The sequence below is a fragment of the Dreissena polymorpha genome, chromosome 5, assembly GCF_020536995.1.
Source record: "Dreissena polymorpha isolate Duluth1 chromosome 5, UMN_Dpol_1.0, whole genome shotgun sequence".
Lineage (NCBI taxonomy): Eukaryota > Metazoa > Mollusca > Bivalvia > Myida > Dreissenidae > Dreissena > Dreissena polymorpha.
Window position 1 is genome coordinate 48,949,785 of NC_068359.1, and position 13,348 is coordinate 48,963,132.

General features: G+C 37.7%; 1 protein-coding gene across 2 annotated transcripts in view; it reads left to right on the plus strand.

Annotated features, from left to right (window-relative positions):
- Positions 1-6,860: 6,860 nt before the first annotated feature.
- LOC127881589 (E3 ubiquitin-protein ligase PDZRN3-like) overlaps positions 6,861-13,348 on the plus strand; it is a 230,078-nt gene continuing 223,590 nt past the window's right edge. Inside the window, exon 1 of one of the 2 annotated variants that reach the window (XM_052429575.1) lies at positions 6,861-8,118. In XM_052429575.1, coding sequence (XP_052285535.1) covers positions 7,408-8,118 — 711 coding nt within the window. In that variant the 5' untranslated portion in view covers positions 6,861-7,407. Of the gene's footprint in view, positions 8,119-12,089; positions 12,195-13,348 lie in introns of those variants that run through there. The other variant, XM_052429576.1, reaches the window with a different exon arrangement.

The following is a 13,348-nucleotide window of genomic DNA, read 5'->3' on the forward strand; positions in this document are numbered from 1 at the left end:
TTGAAATGTCACTATACTCACTATGGCTATATTTATTTATATTTTAGCTCACCTGAATACAAAGTGCTCAATGAGAACTACTGACGTATTGTTGCCATTTATCTGGTAGCGTGTGTCGTTTAGCTAAATATCATTCTATTTGCCACATTTTTTATCCAATCTTGTTGAAACTTATTTGGAATGTTTATCTTGACAACATCTTAGCCGAGTTCAAATCTGGGTCATCTGCGTCCCAAAACTACATCTAATTAAAAACCTTGTTCCCCTTAGATATAAAATCAATTTCTCAACCATGATGAAACTTGGCAATAATGTTTATCTTGACCATGTAAAGACAAAGAATCACATGACGTGTAGAAAAAAATAGGTCAGCATATTAAGGCTCAATTGGGCTCGATTGGTCATTGTCGGCTCGGATACTACTTACATGTATCCCAGGTACTCTTAAGTATACTTACATGTACCCCGGGTACGGTAAATATACTTTAAAGTACCCGGTCGAAATAAGGCTGTACCTGAGTTGTATTCCCGCCCAAAATCCGATGTCGTAAAACGCGATACCAATTACCGTAAAACGATATTGTTTATCTTAGACAAACTTCTCTTAAGACATACTTCTCTTTTTTTTTAAACTGCATCAACATGCTTTTTGAGTATGAGTTTCGATAATATAGAGGCCATTAAACAGAAAATTGACATAATTAATTTAAAATAATACCGCAGACAACGACCGATGCAGCATTAAAATTCCTGGGTATGTTTAAGTATATATATCCTGCCCGGGGTACATATGTAAGTATTCTTAAGAGTACCCAGGGTACATGTAAGTAGTACCCGAGCCGACAATGACCAATGGAGCCTCAATTGGCTTCATTTCAAACCGTTAGATACTGATGAGTAGCAAACAGCATAAAACCTGAACAGACTGCGAGTTAATTGCAGGCTGTTCTGGTTAACCGGTAATGCTGTTTGCACATAGCCATTTTCACTTTGCTTCTGAGTGGGAAGACTCTGGGTACTCTTAACCCTTTGCATGCTGGGAAATTTGTCGTCTGCTAAAATGTTGTCTGCTGAATTTCTAAAATTAGCATTTTCTTAGATTTTTTGCAAAGAATACTATCAGAATAGCAAACAGTTTGGATCCAGAACGTGGCATCTCATCTGGATCCAAACTGTTTGCAAAGGCCTTCAAAATTCGGTTCCAGCACTGAAAGGGTTAAGTATACTTAAAAGCCCATGAACACTCAAAATCAACAAATATTTTGTACAATATTTCAAAAAATAAAGTTAAAACATAAAAAAAATCAGTGTTCATTCTAGCAATAGCCTAAATTTCAACGCTCTGGTAACATCGATTTAACACGATACAAAACGCTTGATTTTATTTTTTGTGACAATATATTCCATGTGAATTTCTCGCAACGATATCGGACCATTTACATGCTAATGCGACAGTGGCTTCGGGCAGCGTTGAAAGCACGATGTAGTTCTCATAATTACTTTGTTCTACCGATGCTACCTGAATCCAGTCTCGTGTTCGCTCTTAAATGTTCGGATATTGTTGTGGACAATTCAAATGAAATATATTGTGGCACAAAAAATATCTTGTTAAATCTATGTTACCATACCACATCTTACTTTGAAACTTTGGCTATTGCTATAAGGAACACTGATTATTTACGGGTTTACTTTATTTTACAAAATATTTTGCGAAATATTTGTTAATTTTTAGTATTTGTGTGTATTTTAATGTACCCAGGGTACGGAAAATATACTAAAATGTACTCGGCCAATTTAGACTGTACCCGAGTTGTATTCCCGCCCAAAATCCGATGTCGTAAAATGCACTACCGATTATCTTAAACAAAATTCTCTTTTAAAAAAACTGCATCAAAATACTATTTGAGTACGAGTTTTGATAACATAGAGGCCATTTTACAGAAAATTGACATAAATGTGAATATAATTGACCAATCGAGCGTCACTAGACAAAGACCTATGTCTTTGCACTAGATGACGTCTTCTTTTGTTCATCTACCTTTAACTCAGTGAGTGATGCAGGGTCATCTGCAGGTCTCATGAACACTGTGTCATAACATTACTTTACAACTTACAACTTCCTTGAAATTTTAAACGTATACTGACCCAAATGAATTACGTACTGTTTTTACGGTACGGAATTAATGACGTCTACAACGGTGGTACTTTTGGCAAGTATTTCTAAGGGAGATAACTATACAAGCAATTCCAATACTACCCATGAAGGAGTAGTTTCCTTTGAACCTGTCATATTTATCGGTTGATGGTCATAAAATCGTGAAGTTTACCCTCTTGATTAACGAATATCTCTTACGTTATTTATTATCATAAGTATTATTATAATGATTATGTGAAACACTGACAAATGATCTAATAAACGCTGATTATCAATGAACAACCAATGTCGGTAATATTTGTAAGCTAGAACCATTCAAGTATTTTTTTAAGAAGCCACAGTGGACACCTCTAAGTTGCTGCGATAAATGCGATGTAGGCGGCCCAGGCTTATTCTACCCCAATTATGTTTTTTTCGATTGGCTTATTCTGCCTCATTTTAAACACAATAGATTTTGGTCGATATGCTTTATAACAAAAAAAATATTTTTGAAAGAGAACGCATTGTTATTTGGTATTAAACGCATCAGCAGATGACATATGGATGAATGACAATATTATCGTGGTACGGTAGTCGAGTAGAAACACACTGTTCTACCATTCCAGAGGTCCCCGGTTCAATTCCTGGTCGGGGCAATGGAAATTTCAGAAATGCTTCAAGTGTTTCCCACCCAACTAGAGATGTACTGGTATGAAACCCAGGTAATTCCCGCGTGTATCGGTGCTATACACTGAGCATGTAAAAGAACCAAGGGATCAAATATTCGCAAAGAGCTAGGGTATCGCACCAGGATTCCTTGTATCTCAATACTGTCTCTTTTGCTTGCTGTCTCTTCAGCAAAACCAAAGGACGCCATTGGAAATAAGTGCTTGCACTTTCATGGGTTATCCTTGACTGCAAGGTCAAAAGAAATACATACATACATACATCATTGAACTAACCGGAAACAATTGTTAACAAAAAGAGATAGTAATTATTACAGTCAACTACGCCCTTCTGCATTATTGTTTCCTATAACGTTTGCTTCAAAATGTCATTGGTTTCGGGCGAAAATGGCGTAACTCTATCGTGTGACGAGACTGTCGAAATGCGGGTTTAGATTGCTGAGACGGAATTGAAAGAAAATGGATACTACTCAATTGTATTCAGGGAAATATCGGCTGACGGAGATCAGAAAAATGACCATCTGGCCCCCTGCCACATGTAATTAATACACATCAAAAGGTTCCGCCGGGGAGATTCGATTAACGAATAATTTGTTGACAAAACAATCGCCGTACTGTGGTTTGAAAATTATGAAAATCGTTCTAATAATGTTGTACTGCCCGCGGGAGTGTTTGATGCTTGAAAGCGCTATTGAAATACCCACCGCTGTGAAATATAAACATCTAAATGTCGCCCTCATAGTTTGTCTCGCATGTCTTTATATATGCGAGCGAAATATTTATGAAAACTGTATTTAAGATACATGCAAGTGATCTTGCTTTCCAAAAGGTAAACACTTCGACTTTTGAATCTTAATGACACATATTGTTCATATTAATTACCATAAAGGAGAACAAAGGGCGGCAACATTCTTCCGTTAAGGAACATAAGGTTACATTTGTGTAGCGTGACCATTTTCAAATTAATTGTCAGAGATCAAAGACCTATATTGATATGTCTTTGTCAGAGATTCAAAAAAACAGATGCATATTTTGTAACAAGCAAAATTACACTCCATACGGATAAAATGTTTAAAATAATGGTGTATTAAATGTATTTATAACCGTCTCTTGAAATCGGGAAAAATAAAAATAAAGCATTTATAACGCTCAGTAATTTGGAAAATACGTGAGGTACTAACATATCGTATATAATTCGCCAATATTCGTTTTAGCCAGCGTGGAGCAGTGGTAACGATTTGGCTTTTTCCACCAGACGGACCGAGTTCAAAACATGTGGATGGCAGTATTTTTATTCAACCTGCTGTTGTAATTTATTAAGACTATTAAAACAGTAATTCATCATATTTATTGATATTGTTCAAACATCCGAAAATATATGAACAAGTCATTTTAATATGCCTTTGACTTGTGCGAAATACCGATTATATTCTGCCAGGGACCTGTACTATTGTTTGTATAGGTCCCTTATTCTGCTAAGGATTTTCCGCACTCTTTGTTTTAAAAGAGCATTCCTAAAACTTTTCGTTATTAAAAACAGATTTTTCATCACAGCGTCTGTGTCTCCGCTGATTAAACACTTTCACGGCAATCTTGACAACATTAAATATAATGGGGCACTCAGGACATGCCAGGGAAACCCTAGCTACAGCTACTATTTATTTATCGAATAAAAGATGACTTTCTGAACCACGATAACACGTGCTGCTCTGTCAGGTGTCTGCTCGGCCCGCGTCACGCGCATGTCAGACCCGTAAAATACACTAATCACAATGCGCGCGCAACATGGCGGCCATAAATCAAGGGGTTAGAATGCATAAAATTCCGTTATTCTGACACGATTACACTGCCTCCCGTGAGAAACTTTAAAATGCGATCAAATTAAAAGATAGAAACTATTGGTTCCGGTCTTTCCCAGAGATAATCTGTAATTGATAGTTGGCAACCTCATGGGACCCCTTAAGTCCAGACTTGATGAAAAATATACACTCATAATTTATTTCATTATATTGTATTTTAGTATTTAATACGAAATTTATGCCGAAGAAAGTTCGTATATCAAATTATTAAATGAGTTACTATATTTCCCCATAGACCAATTAAATATAATACTAGATCCTTTCAATAAAATGTATTGATAGGTATTTGAAATAATGTAACGGGTTGTTTTGTGTGTTGCGTTTTTTTTCTTCATTTTGTTCTGAACATGTTAAATTATTTCATTAGAATAATTCACGAATTAATATTGAGCGCGGAAAGCGGCAAAGAACATGGTCAATGTGATATAATAATTTTCGTATCTTATATGACGCGAACGATATACGTTTAAGTGTAATTTATTTTGAGTGGAAAATGCATGCGTTCGTTGTGCAGTTATTTATCTTGACGCGGCGATCGTGCGACATTTCGATTTTATTTCGAAATACACTAGGCTTTCGTCAAATGAGTTCACGTATCATACAACACAATAATGGTTACAAATGGTCATATATATCTGCTTAACAATTCATTTAGTTCGAAAAGGCAAATACCGCGATTAAAATTACATTTTTCGGGTAGAGGGATTCAATTGCGAATGTCCTAGGTTTAACAGTCATGGACTTAGAAAACGGTAGGACGAGCGGAGATAAAGTTCGTTTGTAAAATTAGCCTCTTAAATCATTGATTGTTCTTTCTTCGCAACTTTGATCCATGTAAAAACCATTTCCGTAATCTAGTTTAAACGCCACGTTAAGTATAAGAAAGCCTAGTTCACATGCTGTTATCTCGTTTGTGGATGTATTTATCACCGCGGTAATACAGAGCACTTTTAATCAATCAGTTAAGTTACTAATCAATCGGAATTGGAAATTCCGTTTGATGTGAACAAACAAATGAAGCGGTTAAAGGTTACATTTACCTTACCACAATTCTACTTGTTTACCATACTGTGCTCGTTTTTGCAATTCAAATAAAAACTCACACTTGCCATGAACATCTTAACAAAATGTTTCTAGATTGCTGGAAAATGAGTGGATTCAACTTTTCGTAAAAAAAAATACATAAATAAACGTTGGTAGATCTTTGAAAAGATTGTTTGACGTTTATTTCTCTTGACTTTATTTTGTTTAACCCATCGATGCCTAGTGGACTCTCCCATCCTTCTAAATCGGATCAATTTATTTCCAAAATTAGGGATGTCTAGTATATTTATTTCTATACTTAGAATATTTCTTACCCAAATTTCTTTAAGAAAACAGCGCAGACCCTGATGAGACGCCGCATCATGCGGCGTCTCATCTGGGTCTACGCTGTTTGCCAAGTCCTTTTTCTAGACGCTAGGCATAAATGGGTTAAAATAACAAAGTCCGTTATTCAGGTAAAACAATATCAACTGAAATCAACTAAACATATTCTGAGGCATGTTTTGTCTCGTCAGATCGAAAGTTGTATGTGTGTGTAACCAACATAATGTATAATGACTACAGTATAATAACGAGGAAACAATGCCTACTCTATCTTAACTTTCAGTCATCACATATCCTTAAATTAGTTTCCGTAAATCTTTCGAAACCATGCGATCAAGTTAAGTGATTTCTAAGAAACCTAGCAAGCTTGCTTATGTGCTTTTTGCTGTTTTTATTAAAAAACAAAACCCATTAGAAAGTGTTAATATGGGCGATCAGTTTAACCCTTTGCATGCTGGGAAATGTGTCGTCTGCTAAAATGTCGTCTGCTGAATTTGTAAAATTAGCATTTTCTTCGATTTTTTTCAAAGAATATTATCAGAATAGCAAACAGTTTGGATCCTGATGAGACGCCACGTTCTGTGGCGTCTCATCTGGATCCAAACTGTTTGCAAAGGCCTTCAAAATTCGGTTCCCGCACTGAAAGGGTTAACGCCGTCCAAACAAATTTCAGATCTTGTGATTTTCTTGCCAGCAGTTCGGTATCGGTGAACAATGTCGGACAGCAGTGTCGCGAGAAAATTCCGATAGCGACCAATGCTCGAGTTATCTCTCAAATAAAAAAAGCCGGCTGAATTAAACCAACTGCTGAATATGACAACGGACACTTCGTTCGCTTTATCGGAAAAGTGAATACTTCACGATGACTGATTACTGAGCGGTCTTTTTATTTGTTAGTTAAATTCAGCTGTTTAGTTGAGATTAAAAAATAATTATTTATTTCATTGGTGATTTATTTGACTCGCCGGACTTCACCTTGCAATATTGTTTGAGCGGACGAATTGGTAATAAATTGAAAAAGTGGGAAATTGAAACCGTGTCTATAGAAAGTTAATGATTTTTTTTTGTAGACAGTTTGAATTGGCGTCTCCAGTGCGGCTAATGACCTGAGCTGGGTTGGATTAGATATTTGCTGGACGGTGCGGGGCTAATGACCTGATTTGGGTTGGATTAGATATTTGTTGGACGGCCGTGTGTACTGACAACCATCGTGGCTAGAGTGAACATGACATGCCAGTCTCACTCGACACGATGCAGACAGGCTAACTGTAAACGCTAATAGAGCGTGGGAGTCTGCGGGGAGTCTGCGAGAGTTTGATGAAGATAAAGGAGATAAGAATTTTGTAAAAAAAATATCAACATGGGCTTTGACGTTGAAAAATTTGTGTGCAGTGTTTCTGAAGACCGGAAGTGCGCTCTATGCCATCACGTGCTCGATAATCCCGTGCAGAGTCCGTGTGGTCACGTGTTTTGCTCGAGCTGTATCCTACCCTGGGTCGTACAGCACGGCTGTTGTCCTTTCCGGTGCCAGGGGCTGAACACCGGGGATCTAACGAACGTCTTGGCACTAAGGGACGTTATACTAAACATGAAAGTTGTATGCGAGTACGAACCGAACGGCTGTAGCGAGCAACCAAAACTGCGGGACTATATAGCGCACATAAAGGTGTGTGGTCAACGGTTGGTTCCGTGCACGAACCGGGGCTGCGGGGAGCTGCTGCGGTCAGTTGAGGAGTTAGGTGCAGACAAAAACAACCCTTGCCTGTGTAAACCACGTGTCCCGTGCGGCGGAGGTTGCGGAGCAACGCTAAAGGAAGTAGACAACGGGCACATGTGCGTGGAGTACTTGAAAGCACGAGTGCACGAGCAAGAGGAGCACGTGCGCTGCCTGGAGGGGGAGCTGCTGAGACTGCGCGAAAGACTGAGCGCACGTGAGCTCGAGCTGGTGTCCAGGATAAAGGCCATGAGGAAGCGGCTGCAGATACAGGGTATCAAACTCGTGCAACAAGCTCGGAATATGGAGAACGTGAAAGCGTATACCAAGACCGTCCCGACAGAGTGTGAGTCAAAGGTAAATCATACAGCGTGCGATGCTATACTATGCGTGGCTATGCGTGGCTATCCGTGGCTATGCGTGATATGCGTGCTCCAATGTCGAGTATGCACCGTTTTAATGCTGTTTAGCATAGATAGGTCGTTAAGGGGTTTATATCTGTAACATTGAATTTTGAACACAATCGTCAATCATAATAATTATATTAAAAGGAATCAGACAAAAAAGCGTACACTCAAAAACGAGTATTTGTAAAACAGTATGTGGATATTTAATGTAAAAACCATGTTCATTGAGATTCCCTATGCTGCATGAATTACCTTCACCACCGTGGTAATTCAAAAGTACCGTCATTAATAATCCGATTATGCAATACAGACCTATATCCTCTTAGTAATGATGATATGCGCGATAAAAGTCGTGTGCCCGGCGTTCTTTGATAACAGAATTTGTAAATACTGCTATTGAAGAAAAGACCCTCCTGCCTCGATATGCATTGCTAATGGTTTTGGTTGTCCTTTATGTAAATAATCGGCATTTGTTTCGTTCAATTAAATATTCGTGATTACCTTTGTCGACTGCTCTCTTATGTCACGCGAGTGTATGCGAAGGCCGTACGACCGTTCGGAAGGTCGGGACTTCGAGTCAACGCGCCTCACGCGATGTTACAAATCATCACCCTAATCATCATCATCATCATCATCATCATCATCATCATCATCATCATCATCATCATCATCATCATCATCATCATCATCATCATCATCATCATCATCATCATTATCATCATCATCATCATCATCATCGTCATCGTCGTCGTCGTCATCGTCATAGTCATCATCATCATCATCATCATCATCATCATCATCATCATCATCATCATCATCATCATCATCATCATCATCATCATCATCATCTCCATCATCTCCATCATCATTTTGTTTGTCATATTTCGCCGTCTTTGTGCACATAATAATCGTCGTCCTTTGCGACATGCAACTGCTATGCATTCAAGTATTATTTTACATGTATATACCAGTCATTTTGTGCTTTGTATCGTGCTTTGTTTTATATGTGTAAACTTATGTTTTTGCTGTTTGCCGTTAAAAGCATCGCCGACATAGTGAAGTGGTTTTGCGTGAATGCTTTTAAATCATTAAATCAATGTTTTTTATTTGCTTACATTGCGTCATTCTTTTGCATAAAGCGTTGATGACACCACCTTAACAAATCGCGACGCCACCCAGACAAACGGTCATCAACGCGGAATTTTAATTGCATGTACGGACTAATTAGTGTAACAAACGAAACTTGAAGGAGGTTTAACAAGTTGACCATTTATTCTAGGAGCCCGTGTTGCCATGGATATACAATGGTCGTAATCTGGGCTTGTTGAGAAAGATCAACTTTATCGCCCAGGGGCTTATTCGGCATTGCGTTGTCGTAAATGTCAAGTATTTAAAGCGGTTGCTAGGCAATGACAATATATCGAACATTATTTTCTATTTTTTATAACAAACCGTTGGTATAATGGTTGGATTATTAATATCAGTTTTACCGAGGAGTCAGATAGGATAGATTATTCAACTTTATTTGTATCGCAGGGAAGATACAACGCTTATGTAATATGTGCGATTTAATGAAGAACACCACTGTGTCTGTATTTGCAATAATGTTTGACTCGATTGCATTTATAGTCATTTTCTAAATATATACTCCTACCAAAGGTCTATCAATAAACAGTTTATGTTTATTGACAAATCTTTGACTCGTACAATCATGGGTTATGTTTCTTTGGTGAATGATTTCATTCATATACAATGGATGATCTTGACTGAGGACGGGTGTGAAGGTCGCAAGCAAGAGTACACACAAAACAGACAAAAAAGGGGCGACAAGTGTCATGATAGTCGAGTCTTTTTTTGGCTCCTTTTAGACGTTCTGGCGATATATTCTTGATGGCATGTTGGCTACCTTCTTTAAACCCCTCCATCACGTCAGAACGACAATGGCAAAAATGCACCATCTGTTTTCGAAAATGGTTGTAATCGGTTCTATATTGAATGTTCAAACATGTGTTTCAATTGAGCATAAAAGCGCATATTTTCAAGGCGACCCCCACGCGGCGTCTCGCGTCCCCGTGTCTCGCGATCTGTGTGGTACACGGGGTATGTTTCAAGTCCTTCGCGGTAACACGCTGACTGATATACGACTCGAAGACATGACATGCCATGAAAACAGGAGCCGGCTTTGAGCTCTATGAAGTACTCTTTCGCGCCAATAACGATCAGAATGTTGACACGGTCGTGAAATTAAACCTGATTTATGGACGCGAGGAAAGAGAAAACGAACATTTCACTTTGAACACAATTACCTTATCGCATTTGGCCGTTTAGCTAATGTAAAGGTTATCAGTGGAAATGCGCTCATTTGTATAAAGTTGTGAATATATGTTTAATGATTATATGGCAGCCCTTGACCTCCATGGTTGCATTTGTCGCCTTGTCCCTTGTCGGGGATCAGAGGTGCCTCGCTCGCGCCTTTGATCTTGTGATGGATGCGATGGAATCATCAATATTGATAGCTTTTCAGCTTTGATATGAAACTTATGTGAACTGGGGATTCGTTGATATGAACCATATTTCGATAATCTTGATAACGATGGTGTTTTTAACGCATAAAAGACCAAACTTTAACAGCATACTTCATGTATTTAGGTGTGTTCATTTTGAAATCGGAACGAGATGACTGGTCAATCCTTTAAATGAGCATGATGTAATTTTTTTTAAACAACTACTGAGCGCATGTTCAGGTCATATTGGATGTGAATGAATGTTACGAAAGAATGTATATTTTAATTCTATTTGATGCGAATAAATGTCTGTTATAATTCTATTTGATGATCTTACTAACCTGCAAACGCTAAAATTTATTTGCTCATAAGAATCACTTAACAAACGACCCGCCTTGCGCGTCTTTACAAGTTTCATGTGCATGCATATATAAGTTTAAGTACACTGTCGTTGTTTCGTTGTATATAATATTCATTCATAAGAAAGCGAGCTTTCTTAAAACCAAAATCGATGATTGTTATCTCATGTCAACCTAACAGTCTTCAAACACGCATTGACGCCCAGACATCCGTATCCCGTGCATACGTGCACAACGTGTCGAATGGGCTTATATCGAACAATCTCTCCTGTACGTCTATACGTAATGAAGCGATGAAATAGCCCGTACTACAAACAGGGCGTTCATTGTAGCCGTAAAATCCGGAGATTATCAGAATGGTTTTCATGATCGCTTACGACACGAGACGTATTGATTTCAGCGTTACAGGGTTTACATGACGGATTTACATCAAAGCCTCGGTCACAGACGCTACAATTAAGCCGTCGATTTCGCTGACACCACGTTCCTGTTCTATATATCTGCAACTGTCAGCGTGCTGCTGTGAAATAGCAGCCAGTAATTCTCCGCCTAATCGATTTCTCGCTACGAAACTATATTCTTGTAATAGACACTGTTTTATTTTGAGTGTACACCACAATATGACTATACGACGTTTTCGGATACAATCATTATCGCGTACACATTAATGACTTTTAGATATCAGATTTGGGCTTGTACGCGTATTTAATCACGGGCTTTGTAAATGTAATGTTTGAAAATCAAAGAAAATTATATACTTAATATTTCAGTTGTTTGTTTGTTCCGAATGACAAAATTACAATGTATTTTTATTATGTATTATAAAAAAGGACCATTGATTTAATGTGTTGATATTCTGTTTGTACATGTTGATAGTCTGTTTGTACACAATATCAACGTTTATTTTTACTTAAATGTTGCTTTTAATAATATTATCTGAAAAATACCGCAATACTGCACATTCGGTGTAAAGAATAAGTGTGGTGTAACCCAATGTATGAGCCCAGTCAGTTACCTCCCTTAGTTGCAGATACGCCTTTCAACATTTTCGAGCGTTTCGTGGCTGAGGTTTGATAACAGGCAACCGATTTGTTTCGCTACAAATATCAAGAGCAACGGATCATGCAAATAATTTCATGCTATGAGCATGGAAGACACATATAGTATCATTTTTTTACATATATTTACGTATAAAGTTTTCGTTATCATAACCGTTAAATCGACTGGTTAATGTCATCACACAATTTACATCGTCTTAAAGGGACTTGTTAACAGATTTTGGTATGTGACAGTGTTGAAGTTTATCATTGAATGCTTTAAATTGATAAATGTAAACATGGAACTAAATAGCTCCAGTATAAAACAAGTATTAAATTAATGAAGGGGAAAAAGTAATTCACACACGTGCTCGAACCACTGACTCTTGGAGTAAAAGTCTAGTGCTTAAACCACTTGGCCATCCATGCTACTATAGAACAAAAATGTATTTTATACTTTATATATGCAGTCCACGTCAACGATAACAGAACCCTCCAAATTATTAAATTGTTTTGCTTTTGTAACGCTGTATAATTTTAAGATTTCTAAATAGTCAAAAGATGCATGTAATGGATTTTTTAGAACATGGTAAATGTTCAGTATTACTGTTTTTTTTAACAGACATAACTAAACCAACAATTTGCAAATCTAAAACACTTTTTCAATTTTGACAATTTACCAAACTGTGAACAGGTCCCTTTAACTTTAAGGTAGCTCCATTACAAATATTAACTTCAATGTATAATGACAGACTTTTTAAGGCATGGACCAGGCCGTTTTTTTCCTTCTGTGAGAATGGCCGATTTTCACAATTTTGTGAAATTCGCAACTAAAATTGTCACAATTTCAAGGAGATCGTGACTCAAATTTTCACAATTTTAGAAAGTTCGCGACTCATTTTTTCACAATTTTGAACAGTTTGCGACTCATTTTTTCACAAAATGGGGGGGGGGGGGGCCAAGGCCGCTTTACAAAAACAGGAAAAAAAAGCCCTGTGGACAATACCAGTGATTGCATTAACAGACCTTTGATGCTGGTGGGTGCATGCAGCAGGCTTCAAGTGTGCCAAACCCTTTAATACTGATAATCTTGTGACCAAAGCAGTAACTTTGTTGGCTTTGGATACAGATCGCCAAGGATTATAGCAATAAAAATTTGACATGCCACCATTAAAAAAGCTGCGTGGCTGCGGCTTTATTTCACTAAAATTGTTTTTGCATTATTCCAACCCCTGGAAGAATTTTATGTTGATTATTAGTTTCTTTGTTGTTCAGTCATT